This window comes from Nelumbo nucifera, chromosome 1, assembly GCF_055504915.1.
Source record: "Nelumbo nucifera cultivar China Antique chromosome 1, China Antique-T2T, whole genome shotgun sequence".
Classification (NCBI taxonomy): domain Eukaryota; kingdom Viridiplantae; phylum Streptophyta; class Magnoliopsida; order Proteales; family Nelumbonaceae; genus Nelumbo; species Nelumbo nucifera.
Genome location: NC_142649.1, coordinates 210,828,440 through 210,842,099, shown reverse-complemented (window position 1 = coordinate 210,842,099; position 13,660 = coordinate 210,828,440). Strand labels below are relative to the sequence as shown.

At 37.1% G+C, this 13,660-nt stretch overlaps 1 protein-coding gene across 3 annotated transcripts; it reads left to right on the top strand.

Moving 5' to 3' along the window:
- The first annotated feature begins 2,664 nt into the window (after positions 1–2,664).
- Positions 2,665–11,899, top strand: LOC104588804 (alpha,alpha-trehalose-phosphate synthase [UDP-forming] 5-like). 3 transcript variants are annotated; one of them, XM_010246890.3, is made up of 4 exons: positions 2,665–2,994; positions 3,748–5,829; positions 7,541–7,814; positions 11,209–11,899. In XM_010246890.3, exons 2-4 carry the CDS (start codon positions 3,839–3,841, stop codon positions 11,512–11,514), a joined length of 2,571 nt encoding a protein of 856 aa, XP_010245192.1. In that variant the 5' UTR covers positions 2,665–2,994; positions 3,748–3,838; the 3' UTR covers positions 11,515–11,899. The 3 variants fall into 3 exon arrangements, with proteins under 3 accessions (XP_010245192.1, XP_010245194.1, XP_088752193.1); XM_010246892.3 differs by having other exon boundaries at positions 2,665–3,028; XM_088896067.1 differs by having other exon boundaries at positions 2,720–3,645.
- The last annotated feature ends 1,761 nt before the right edge of the window (positions 11,900–13,660 follow it).

Below are 13,660 nucleotides of genomic sequence, written 5' to 3'. Positions count from 1 at the left end.
CAGATTTTCTTTTCCTTTCTTGCAATTAATATACCATGGATCCATGATCGATGGAGGAGTCGCCCATCTGATCCGCTTCTGCAATCAGTAATCCGCTACTCCTGACGAAACAGCAGAAATTTTAGGAGCAGCAATCAGCTGACACTTTCAGGAGAATTGGGATCTATTCCGCGCCTCACACCGACCTCACAGCTATAGTGTATGGGGAACATCTCCTCCATAAATGATAAATAAGAAAATTGTATAAAATTCATTATGAATTTTCAATATTTCTCTTAAATTTATCATAATTTTTTAAAATGTCTAAAACTCACTATGTCACTAAGTTTTTATTAGGGATGCAACTTTTTCGGGTTAGGGTTGGAATTTTGTTAAATTTTCAATAGGCCCAATTCAAAACCCGAGCCCGAAACAATATAAACTGTTAACTTGGGCCAACCCAACTTACACCCCTAGTTTTTATTTTCCAAAACTCACCTTTGGCTAGTGCACCATTAATGCTTCTTCACAGACGTGTTCATATCATCATAAATAACAATTTTCGTGACTAAATTATCCTTGAATGGCAAATTAGAGGAAAAATGGTATTTTTCAGTTTTCAATTTTCTTGTTTTTTTTTTTGCACTTTTAGTGTTTTGTTATAATTTCTGTTTTTTTACATTTTCTATTTTCTACAATTTATCAATTTCCCTGTATTTTTTGTTAATTATTTGTAATTTTTGTGTTTTTCTATAATTTTTAGTGTTTTGTCTATAATTTTTATTTTCTGATTTTTTTAAATAATTTTTATTTTGTTTGCAATTTCTATAATTTTTATATATTTTATATTTGAAAATATTTTTTAAACTTTTTCTTTCTTTTCATGTCTAAGTATTAAAATAGTAATATATTAACACCCGTTAATTTATAAAATGGTAATATATTAACACCTGTTAGTCTGTTTAACATGATGAATTTAAAACATTTTGAAAAGTTATGATGAGGTTAAGAGAAATACTTAAAAATTTATAATGAGTTTTAAACAATTTCTTTAATAAATATACAAGAGATATTTCCGATATGCGGCCAAGACATATTAAAATCGATGTAAGGGCACGTTCTGTGAGAGCAGATTCGGACTCCTCACAGGAACTGTCTACAGTATTTGGGAGGATTGAGATGGTGTTCCTCTTGAATCCAACGGCTGGAGAACGCCATTGAATTGTTGGAAGCGGGAATTATCAATTATGCCTGTGCCCTGTGGCACCGCACAACTCACTCGAATCCAGATGTGCCCTTCGCACATCGCACCTCATACCAACCTTACAATACAACGCTTTCAGCCGCGTTGAAAACATCACCCGTACTTTGATTTTGCCATTCGTGGAAAGTGGAAACATCGGGGCTGCGATGATAACTGTTTATGTCATGGGAATGTCAATTTGGAAATTTTTGAGAAAGGAAGGGGGCATATTAAGTAAAATAAGCTTGTACAACACGTGTACGAAGGTAAAATCCGGGCCAAGGATTTTTGTTCTTTTCGAGCATAAAGGTTCCGAGTGGACCCGGTTGGTTGTTGGTCGGTCAGTCTTAAGCTCATTATTGAAAAACTTTCCAAAATTCCAATCCAATGGTTTGGATTCAGAACACCGTTCACTCCAAAGGCCCAAAGGCATGGATTTATTGGTCGAACTCAGATCCAATATAGCCTTATTTTTTTAATAGAATTAATAGATGTAGTCTGAGTATCCAAAGCAATTTTAAGTTTTAAATTTTTAATTTTTAATTTCCGATTTCCGTATTTGTATGCTTTCAACTGTGGGGGGAGACAACTGATCTTATGGGTAGCAGTAGCATCTTGTGACAACAGATTCTCTCTCTCTCTTCCTAAGTGCATTGACACAGTCACTTAATTAGTATGTCAATTAGTTTTAGGGCTGCAAATTGGGTAATCTGTCACCATTAGTAGGTCATCAGTCCACTTATATATAGGCTCGGCGGTGTGCATATTGTCACTAATTTACTAATTACATCCACCAACACATATTAAAAAAAAATTGATCTACAAATATATGAGGTCTGATGATGATAAAACAATTCAATTAACTTATTTGGCGAATTTGGTAGGACATACCCACCCCTGGACTTATAAGCTAGAACCCAAGAAAGAGGACATTGAAATATTATTATTATTATTATTAATTTAATGATATCTATCTGGTATTGGCACATGGCTCTCCCTGGTGACAAACAAAGAAAAGAATAAACAAAACCCATGTTTGGATATGATTTAATTTACAGTTATTAGGATTTTTTTGCTTCTTGATGTAGATTATTTATAGCAAAATAAAGCCTGGGTCTGTCATAGTTCCTAATAAGACACGTAAACCAGCTCAAAATTCGGCTTGAAAAGTTGTAGCAGCTGTATCTCTTTGCTATTTGAATATGGGGAACTCGATTCCTGGTTTGGACCAACTTGAGTCAGGCCGAGTCAAGGGTGTGGGAGTGATGAGTTCAATGAAGAGCATAGAATAGATAGTTAGTTGGCACGCGCGTTGCCGTACAGACTACAAGTAGTTACAGACTTATTTACAGTTAACCACGGTAAAGTCGTGCGGTAATGCAATGGAGCTCACTGTGCTCTGCTCCTCCTCTCATCACTCATCGGTCATCACTCCCCAAAAAGGGCCAAACGAGAGAAGAGGGTCAGAGACTCAGAGAATCAAATGCTTTTGTACAAAACAGCTCTTTTTCCTCTTTCGGTTTTGTTTCTGCCGGATAAAAATCTAATGGAAGAAAATTAGAAATCAAAAGAGAAAGCTCTGTTGTTCATTGTGTCCTAGGAAGAGAAAGGGAATCTCTGAATGATTTCCTTTATTTTCTCTCCACTCCTTCAACTTATCTTCTTTATTCACTTATTATAACTTACTTTGTTAGTATTCTTACTTCTTACTTCCCCTATCGGATGCCACACTCTGCAACTTCTGCACACTCGTCTCAGTTATTATCAACATTGTACGAGTTTTGCTGCAAGTTCCTTCTGTGCTGAGTTGATCTCTCTCTCTCTCTCACACACACACACATACACACACACCATTTTAGTTGTGGGTGGATGGTAGGTCTTTGTAGATGGGTTCAGAGTGATACAAATTTAGTTATTTTCGTTTCGATATCAACCTTGTTTAATGGTTGTTTGCCATTTACCTTTTGAGCTATTTGGGTTGAACGTAACTGTCGACAAGTACGGATTCCTGATTCATTTTAGCTGTTGGGTTACTGAAAGCCTGAATTATTCCTCAATATCTTCAAATTTTCTACCTTCTTCTCGAATTGTTGTTGGGTTTAAGATTTGGAAGTTGGGTTTTCCTGTATTTCCTTTTTTCAGTTTTTTACTCTGTTGTTAGATTATTTAAATGTCTGGTGTTCTATTAAAAGAAAATTGAAAGCATTGTAGTTGTTGAGACCTTGTACGTTGGAAGGAGCCCGGAAACAATTTTCTCAGTTATCTTTTTTAATAGAAAATGTTATGGTTGTTCTTGAGACTATAATGCCATTTTACATGCTCGGAGCTTTGAATTTTCAATAAAATCTAGAATAGCTTTCTTGTTTTCAAGTCTTGGAAGAGTTGGGAAGATTTTATTGGTGTTACTGAGATTATTTGGTTTGGTAATTGCAGGATTCACCTAATCTGCTTTACTTTCTGAATGAGGTTTTAATAATTCCTTGTCTCTCATGTTCTAATTTTGTCTTCTCAATTGGGTTTTGTAGAGCTTGATTCTATAAATTGGGAAATAAAGGAATCAACAAACTACTCTTCCTATTTTCAAATATCCGGAGTGTTTTTTATCTGTTGTGCATAATGGTTTCAAGGTCTTATTCCAATCTTTTGGAGCTTGCATCTGGTGATTCTCCAACCTTTGGAAAAGTAGGAAAGAGGCTCCCTAGAGTGATGACTGTGGCTGGAATAATCTCTGAACTAGATGATGAGAACAGCAACAGTGCCAGCTCAGATGCGCCATCTTCTGTAACTCAGGAGAGGATAATCATTGTTGGAAACCAGCTTCCAATCCGGGCACACCGAAGATCTGATGGTGATGGAGGATGGAATTTCAGCTGGGATGAAGATTCCCTCCTTTTGCAACTCAAGGATGGGCTTGGAGAAGATGTGGAAGTCATCTACATTGGGTGCTTGAGAGAGGAGATTGATCCAAGTGAACAGGATGATGTGGCACAGACATTACTTGAGACCTTCAAGTGTGTCCCCACGTTTATTCCTCCAGATCTCTTCAGTAAATTTTACCATGGGTTCTGTAAACAGCAACTATGGCCTCTATTTCATTACATGCTTCCTCTCTCCCCTTATCTTGGTGGTCGCTTTGATCGATCTCTTTGGCAAGCTTATGTTTCTGTCAACAAGATTTTTGCAGACAAGGTGATGGAAGTCATAAGCCCTGATGATGATTATGTATGGGTTCATGACTACCACTTAATGGTGTTGCCAACGTTTTTGCGGAAGAGGTTTAACAGGGTAAAGCTTGGGTTCTTCCTCCATAGTCCCTTCCCATCATCTGAGATATACCGGACACTTCCTGTTAGAGATGAGCTTCTCCGAGCCCTCCTAAACTCTGACCTTATTGGTTTTCATACCTTTGATTATGCTAGGCACTTCCTTTCATGCTGTAGTAGAATGCTAGGCCTTACTTATCAGTCTAAACGGGGTTACATTGGGCTCGAATACTATGGCCGCACTGTCAGTATTAAAATTCTGCCCGTTGGGATTCATATGGGCCAGCTTCGATCTATTATGAATCTTCCAGAGACGGAAGCTAAGGTTGCAGCATTGAGGGATCGGTTTAGGGGTCAATTGGTGTTGCTTGGGGTGGATGACATGGACATCTTCAAAGGAATCAGCTTGAAACTGCTTGCCATGGAACAGTTGCTCATACAACATCCTGATTGGAGGGGGAAAGTTGTGTTGGTTCAGATTGCAAACCCTGCCAGAGGCCGGGGGAAGGATGTCCAGGAGGTCCAATCTGAGACTTATTCCACGGCAAAGAGGATTAATGAAACATTTGGGAGGCCAGGATACAAACCTGTGGTTCTGATTGATTCCCCACTTCAATTCTATGAAAGAATTGCATATTATGTAATTTCTGAGTGTTGTCTTGTTACAGCAGTAAGAGATGGAATGAATCTCATACCTTATGAATATATTATAAGCCGGCAAGGGAATGAAAAACTAGATGAGACTTTGCAACTGGATTCATCAGCTCCGAAGAAGAGCATGCTAGTGGTGTCAGAGTTCATTGGCTGTTCGCCATCACTCAGTGGGGCTATCCGTGTGAACCCATGGAACATTGATGCTGTGGCTGAAGCTATGGATGCTGCTTTAATGGTTCCTGAACCTGAGAAACAGTTACGACATGAGAAACACTATAGGTATGTAAGTACACATGATGTCGGGTATTGGGCACAGAGCTTTTTACAGGATCTCCAAAGGGCATGTTCAAACCATCTGAGGAGGAGGTGCTGGGGTATTGGTTTTGGTTTAGGGTTTAGAGTAATTGCTCTTGACTACAGCTTCAGGAAGCTTTCAGTTGAGCATATAGTTTCTGCTTATAAGAGAACCAAGAATCGAGCAATTCTCTTAGATTATGATGGTACCATGATGCCACAGGCATCCATCAACAAAACACCAAATCCTGAGTTAATCTGCATCTTGAACAGCTTGTGCAGAGACCCCAAGAATGTGGTCTTCGTTGTTAGTGGAAGAGACAAGAAGACTCTTACTGAGTGGTTTTCTTCTTGTGAAAGGCTTGGTATTGCAGCAGAGCATGGTTACTTTCTGAGGCATGTATACACTAATGTAGTCCTCATTGATTGATATTCTTTGTTTTTATATATGCTAATTGAATTTATTTGGAATTTATCATATAAGCTAATTATTCTAATGTTTTATTATATTGGGAGTACAAGCATTCGAGTTGTGTTAGTTTGAAACATCATTGCTTACACAAATATCTTCCCCAAATAATATTCCTGCATGAGACAGAAGGGTGTGCATTGAAAGTCTAAACTACACGAGATTTGCAAAATTTGCTTAGGTCATGATTTTGTTTTTTGTTTGAGATTCGCTACTTCTGTAGTAAATCTGATTTGGGTTTCTTATATGATTTAGGAAATTAAATCAAGTTTAATTTGTAATTGATGACCTATTTCATCTAAAAGAATGGGATCCACACCATTGAAAGTCTTTATGGCGAGTCTTTTATTTGAGTTAGGAAATTGAATTAGAAATGCTAGCATGGGTCCCACAATATTTGAAGTAGGTACTTTTTGTATGTGTATCCACATGTCTGAAGTGAGTACTTTTTTATGAGAGTGGGGTTAACTTCCTCTTCTGTTTTCATCTAACTCATTTTCTGGGATGATGTATGCCATGCTTATTTAACCAGTATGCTAGTAACATTCAGTTCCAACTGGCTCAGTTGGTAAGGTCTCCAGCTGAGACTTGGGGATCAAATCCTGCTTTCACTAGTGTTTGCAGGGTTATGGATTGGGGGACAGGGTTGTGTAACCTCATGAAGCAGGAAAAAATGCTGATAACAACAAAACTCTATGCTTCTCATGCATAAGAGGGGATGAACCAATCATCTAGGCCTAGGGGTGATCATGGGCTGGACTGAGCATAGATGGGCCCTGGCCGGGCTGCACCAGGTTCTGGGCCTATGACAAATATTTAATGTTTTATATTATATGACACATATATGTATGTATGAGGTGTAGTTCAGAATGCCAGAGGTGCAAGCCTAATAAGTACAAGGCCTATGCCTAATCAAGAGGAGGAGAGAAAATGGTTCCCTTGCTTTTATTTATAAATAGGGAACATGATCAAATTTTAAGGGTTTTCGTACTCTGTATTATGTTATATATAAATAGAGAACATGATAAAATGGTTCCCTTGCTTTTATTTATATAATTTTTATTATGAATAATTGGCTTAAAAGTAAGAGCATATGAGGCATATGCCTCTTGTATAAAGTGCATTACAGGCGTATGCCTCCAGATGTTTTCTTAGTGCTTCATGCCTCCAACACTTTTTAAAATGTTGATATAAATATGTGTGGATAGGCCGGCTATAAATGATCACCCACCCCTACAACCATATGATGGGTCTCATCTGGAGCTGGAGATTATATGGGCCAAATATGGAACTGGGTAGATGATCACAGTGATTAAAAACTTCTGCATTTCATAAGCATATTTTCCTGACCAGAAAATACTGCAGGTATCAGCTGGTTATGGTTGTCCACTTGGTTTGAATCTCTCTGCGCTTGCAGATCTTCAAAGGCTTGTCTGGTCTGACCAATCACGTGATTTTTTACACTAATCTTTTTCCAGCATTGGAAAAAGAACTCAACTGTTATTTGTATGTATTTCTTTGTTTTTAACTATCTGAAGTATTCTACCATCACTACTAAAAACAAGTCTTTTCTATTCCCTTCATTCTTTTTTGGTCAGTTCTGTTAAACCCAAGTTGAATATTTTATGGTACCTTCAGGTTAAATCATGATGAAGAATGGGAAACTTGTGTCTCTGTGGCGGATTTTGACTGGAAGCAGATAGCAGAACCTGTGATGAAGTTATACACTGAGACAACTGATGGTTCTACCATAGAGACCAAAGAGAGTGCACTCGTTTGGCATTACCAGTATGCTGATCCAGATTTTGGTTCATGCCAGGCTAAGGAACTTCTCGATCACCTTGAAAGTGTTCTTGCAAATGAGCCAGTTTCTGTAAAGAGTGGCCAACACATTGTAGAAGTAAAGCCTCAGGTTAGTATCCAAAGTTTTCTCTCTGTTATATATTGAAGTAAGGTGTTCACAATTCACATTATTAGGAAAGCTATAGAGTGAAGCATACACCTTGAGGTAACACCTTTGTATTTACTTCAATTTCAAGCTAAAAAGGAAAACACTTGTGGTTTGGAAGTGGCATTTTTGACAATGTCATTTGTCAGTGTAAATTCATGATTCATTCTTCATATTTCATCTTAATTCCAACCTATTTTTGTTGAAGTATAATATTTCAAATTCTGTTAATTAGTGTTTTTTAGATCCAAATTGGTTGAAAAACCATTCCTGTTAGCAGTTTATATTTTAATGGTTGAAATGTCTTATTTGAATGATTCAAACCATGATGTTTAATTAAATCATGAATAAATTAGTAAAAATATATAAAAATATATAAAAATATATGAAATAGGAATAAGAAATTATAATGCAGTCTGCTTACAAACTTAAGAAACAAATAGAAGTATGTTGTTTAAATTACTATGACTAGATCACTACTCTGACATTAAAAATTTTATATATCTAAAGAGACCATTATTCAATGCTGGTCCAAGCAATCCAGCATCTTGGGTACAAACATAACCTCTGGCATTTTAGCACGAGTTTCTTACTCAAGAAAAATATAAAATCCAGTTAAAGAAAAGATCTATAGAAAAAATAGGAAAAATAGTAGTTGAAGAGAATATTAATCATCCACTTAACATAGTCTCTTCAAATCAGCCAATGTTCATCATACAAAAAATAATAAATTAAGAAAATGAAATAAGCATCTGGTCAGCCTATATAAGTTTGCATTAAATGATAAGAAAGATAACTGAGAAGATTTAGTGACATCATACAAAGACATCTTTATATTACACAGGGAAAGAAGAAGGGGAGTCAGATAATCAACTGGAATCAGGAATCAGTTCATAGATCCTCAAGGCCAAATAAAGGTTTTCACTCTTTATATTCCACATAAAATTATGTTTCATTTTGGATTTCTTAATGAGTTTCCTAGGAATCACTCTTTGTATAGATTTTCTTGAGGGGTAAAGTCTCTATTTCCCTCTCCCCTTCCTAGGCTATTAATTTAATAAATTTCTTATTTCTTTAAAAAAAGGGAATAAATCCATCCAACAGAAATGCAACCTATCAACCCTGGGAAGGAAAATCCCAATGAATCCATATCCATTTTCTATATAATCAGACCCTGGATAGACTTGAACAAGATGCTTATTCTGGATGCCATTAGCATCCAAGATTCATAAGCATAAGTAAAACTTGAAATCAAAATTTGCATTTGGGTGTCATTTTTTGGAGCTTTTTCTATTTTTTACTACAATTATCATATGAAAAAGTCCATTAGAAAATATAGAAGAGTCATTCATAAAACATGGGATAAATATAAATAACGTACACACAGAGATGGAAAAAAAATGATATTTGCTTCCTTCTATAGAAAAAGACACAGAAAAGAAGAAAAAGAAGGAAATTGGAGAACTATTTTATCTCTATTTGGATGTCAGTTCAGCAAAGTCTCTACAGAGGAATAAATCCTTGGAAGGGTAGTGAGCACACTATGCTTTTAGATGTCATTTTGGACTTCAGAAATATTTCAGGGATGCCTTTTCCTTTTTTCTTTTTGAGTTCTCATTTAGGTAGTGTAACATGAATATAAACACATAAACACATGATGCACTTCTGTAATTTTTTAAAATCTAAAAGGCTTTTCAGCCTCCAATTTTCCTGGAAAGTAGGGCATGTTTTGATTCAGTTTTTATTATTTTGTAAAACAGAAAATGATGCTTTTTTTTTCTGTTTTGATGTTTTAGGATTACAATGTAATATTTAAATTGGTCTTTTACAATGTGATTTTAGAACAACAAGAAGAAAACCTGTTTTATTTGACATGGATGTTTGTTTGTACAGTCCCTCTGTGTACATGGTTAAAGCTTTGTACTCTCTTTTTATTAATACAAAACCTTACCTTTTCAAAAAATTATTAAAAGGAAAAGGTCCAATCCTGATTGAATGAATCTTGATTCACATGTGTGATTTAGCCCTTGATAACTGAATTTAGCATTATGTAACCCATTTTAAACCTCTGGGTCCAGACTATGGGTCCTTGCAACAATGCAGGTCCAATCCTGCAGTCTGGGTTACCATGGCAATGGTTTTATTATTTTATACTATTTTATTGTGGCAAGTATATCAACAAGAATGGTGTTCTTATTTCATACCAAATAAAATTTCCACATAAGCATCTAAAATGAAAACTGATATTCTGTTTACAAAGCTTCTTTTATTGGTTTTGAAAATCAAGATACATCTAGGGGATAAAAATGGTAATATTTCAAGAGCCCTACTACGGTGCAGAAATGAATATTTGTGACATGTTAAATCTTGATTTCAACCAATCACCTTAAAGACATCACATGATTTATTTACTTTTCATTGGTTCATGTTTCACAAGGTGTGATTGTCATTTAAGACTTCAACAATGTTAAACTGGATGTGTCACTTTATCATTGGTTCACGTTTTTTGCTTCACGGTGCAGTTTCTGGACCATAGATTTTGCCATATTTCAAAAGTTCTAAACAAAAACCAATTTGGCAAACACGTTTTTGTACTGTCTATAGAACTAGTCCAAAGAGGCAAAGCCTTGGCAGTGTAATATAAGAAATGATTATTTCAGTAATTTTCTCTTATTTTGTCCATTGTAACAAGATAAGGTCTATTTTCTGTCTTATAGACAAAAAGTATGTTCTTTTAATATTGTGGTGGCACAACTAAGAGTCTTGGGGGGAGGCAACGGTCCCTTATCCATTTGAAAGATTCCATCTTTGTTCAGACTCGAGAAAACTCATTTGGATGATTATAACAATCTGATCTGTCTTTTGTAGGAGGTATAAATAAAGAAAGATGTATGGAATATTAAAAGACCCATGATACCCCACTTAGTTCAGTGAAAGAATTATAAAAACAAAGCCATGTCTAAATGAGTATTTTTAGCCTACCTGTTTCTGAGTGTATATGCATGGAATCTTCCTGTCATTAATTCATAGATTTTTTGGGATGTACTTGAGTTACAAAATTGTAATTAGGAGAGTTTCTTTTGATTTGTTCTTTCATGGTGTTACCTTGACACCTGAGTAGTTTGTAACTCCTCTCTCCCTCTCTCTCTCTCTCTTAATAAAAAATTTCTTTTTACTATAAAAAACCCATTTCTCATTCCATTTGATTAATTTTTTTGTAGTGCTCTTTCTTTTAGGTATTTTAACAGTATTGATGTTGATGAATGAATACAAATCACAGTTAATTGTTATTCTGCGATTACATATGGAATTATGGGGCTTATGTTTCAAATCTTAAAATTCCTCTCCTCCTATATAGGGTGTCACTAAGGGTGTTATAGCTGAACGCCTCCTAGCAACAATGCAACAAAAGGGGATGCTTCCAGATTTCATACTGTGTATTGGTGATGATCGATCAGATGAAGACATGTTTGAGGTCATCACCGGTGCCATGACAGGCCCATCCCTCTCTCCAGTGGCTGAAGTATTTGCCTGCACTGTTGGTCAGAAGCCCAGTAAGGCCAAGTATTATTTGGAAGATACAACAGAGATAGTCAGAATGTTGCAGGGCCTTGCCACTGCATCGGATCAGGCAGCAATGAATACTTCATTAGTTTCTCAGTAAGTGATTGTTGATGGAAGACATATAGGGAGTTCCAGTGTTCTTAAGGTTTTATGGGCATTCCCTTCTATTTCAGCAATACTGTTTCATTCCCTATATTGTGTAGGGTGAGGTTATGCTGTCAAGATCATGGTTCAGCACTTCATCTGGCAGAGCTCTGAATCCTGAGATCACGGGTTGGCTTCCTATTTACTATAAGAATATAATTGTTATAAATGGGTATTGTTGCAATTGTATAATATGTATTAGTTGTAGACTATGCATTCAATTTTCTTCTCCATGGTTCAGAATTGCAGTGTACATAAGCATTGACCAAAACCAGTGGTATATTTCTTCATTAGGTATTGGGCGGCCAAGGTTAATCTGATTTAGTTTTACTGCTAATAAATTTGGAACTTCTGAATGCAATATGTTTCTTAAAATTAACATGGTTCCTTCGCATATTTGGCTTCAAACTGCACATTGATCTTGAGTTTGGGCCACCTCATTGTTGGGCTGCATCTTGAACTCTTGGTTAGGACATGCATTGGCCTCATCCATTGGACAATTTTGTTGTCGGATGAAGTACAAAATTTGGACTCTCGAGAGGACTATATTTAGTTTGCTCTTCGTGGATATTGCTCATATACATGTCAAATATGAGGACTGATTTTTTGTGATTATAATGGTGTCTATGTATACATTTAAGAAAACATACATGGATGAGAGCACTAAGGCCCATGTTATTTTGTAGGTCCTAACAGTCGCACATCTTCTTCCTTACCTCTTCACTTTTAGGAAACTTAGAATTTCCATTCTGATAACGTCTATATTGAAAGGAATAACCAAATAACCATTGGTAGGGCCCTTGTAAGAAACACTTAAATCTTTTTCCCTGTAAGGTATTATGAAGTTAGTTTTTAGGTTTTATAATTAAGTGGCTAATCAATTCTATGCCAGTCATTCCAATTCCAGCCAGTTAAGGTTCAGATTCGAGTCGACGTCAATAAATAATGCCATCAAGGCGTAGGAGATCTCAATTGCGTTCTGTTTTCTTGTGTGAAGGAGGGTGATGAGGGGCGATTTGGCCATTCAGTAACGTGATAACATATGACATCTCAGAAAAGAAAAGTCAGTTGACACCTCAGCACTATGTAAGTAAACATCAGAGCGCCTTGAACACCTTGCAGCTGCCCTGGCGATCTCGACACCACCTCGGCAGGCCGAACTGTAATCAGCCCGGCAAAACATCAGGTCAGTGTAAGAGGTGACCCGCTTTCGCCGACCTGACATGAGCTCAGTTAGCGACCTACTTGACGTGTGGAGTGACCTACTCTACGGGCAGAGTGTCGTTTCTGACTTCCCCGAGATCATAGTACCATATTGGAAGAAGTCGGTTATCACTCCGCCCATTTTGGACGCAATTGGAAAGACATTACCCGCTTATGCGGAGTTCATTTTTGGGTGTGAAACCGCCTTCGAATAAGATGGGCCGGAGATCTTGGATGTGCTTCGTGAGTCTCACGCAACTAGCCTATATAAAGGCATCCCCATTTACAGAAAAGGTATGTGCGATTAGCTCTCAAGCATACTAGTTCTCTCTTTATAGCTCTCCAAGGACTTATCACTGACTTAAGCATTGGAGTGCCTACCTTGGTAAAGCAACCCGGACACTCTGACCTCTTTTTTTGCAGCTCAACTAGGTGACCTACTCAGCCTAGCATCTGAGTTGTTTGCTAGCAGGGAGCGTCAGATCGCGCACCATCAATTGGTGCTGTCTGTGGGAAACGCTACACAAAAGTCGTACTCTCCCACTTTCTTTTTTAGTACGTCTTCAATGGCATCTTCCAACAACACTCTAGTCAACAACCCTGTTAACAACAACAACTCGGTCACATGGGTGTAGTACCAACCCGCTGTGCACCCTGAGATCCCCTTTATGACTATTGGGCAGTTTACCATGCCCTTGACCCTATCAGGTGTCCCAGTCATACAAAATCCCAACTTTCCTCTACCCAACATGAACATGCCTCTCTCGCCAGTTGCCTCAACAGTTTTGATCAGGATCGATGTGTGCTAGTTCAATGAGTTGATGCAATACATCTGTGGGATAAACCTGCAGATAAAGACTGAAGGAATGGTAGGATCCATCTAATGGACGCCAAAAAGG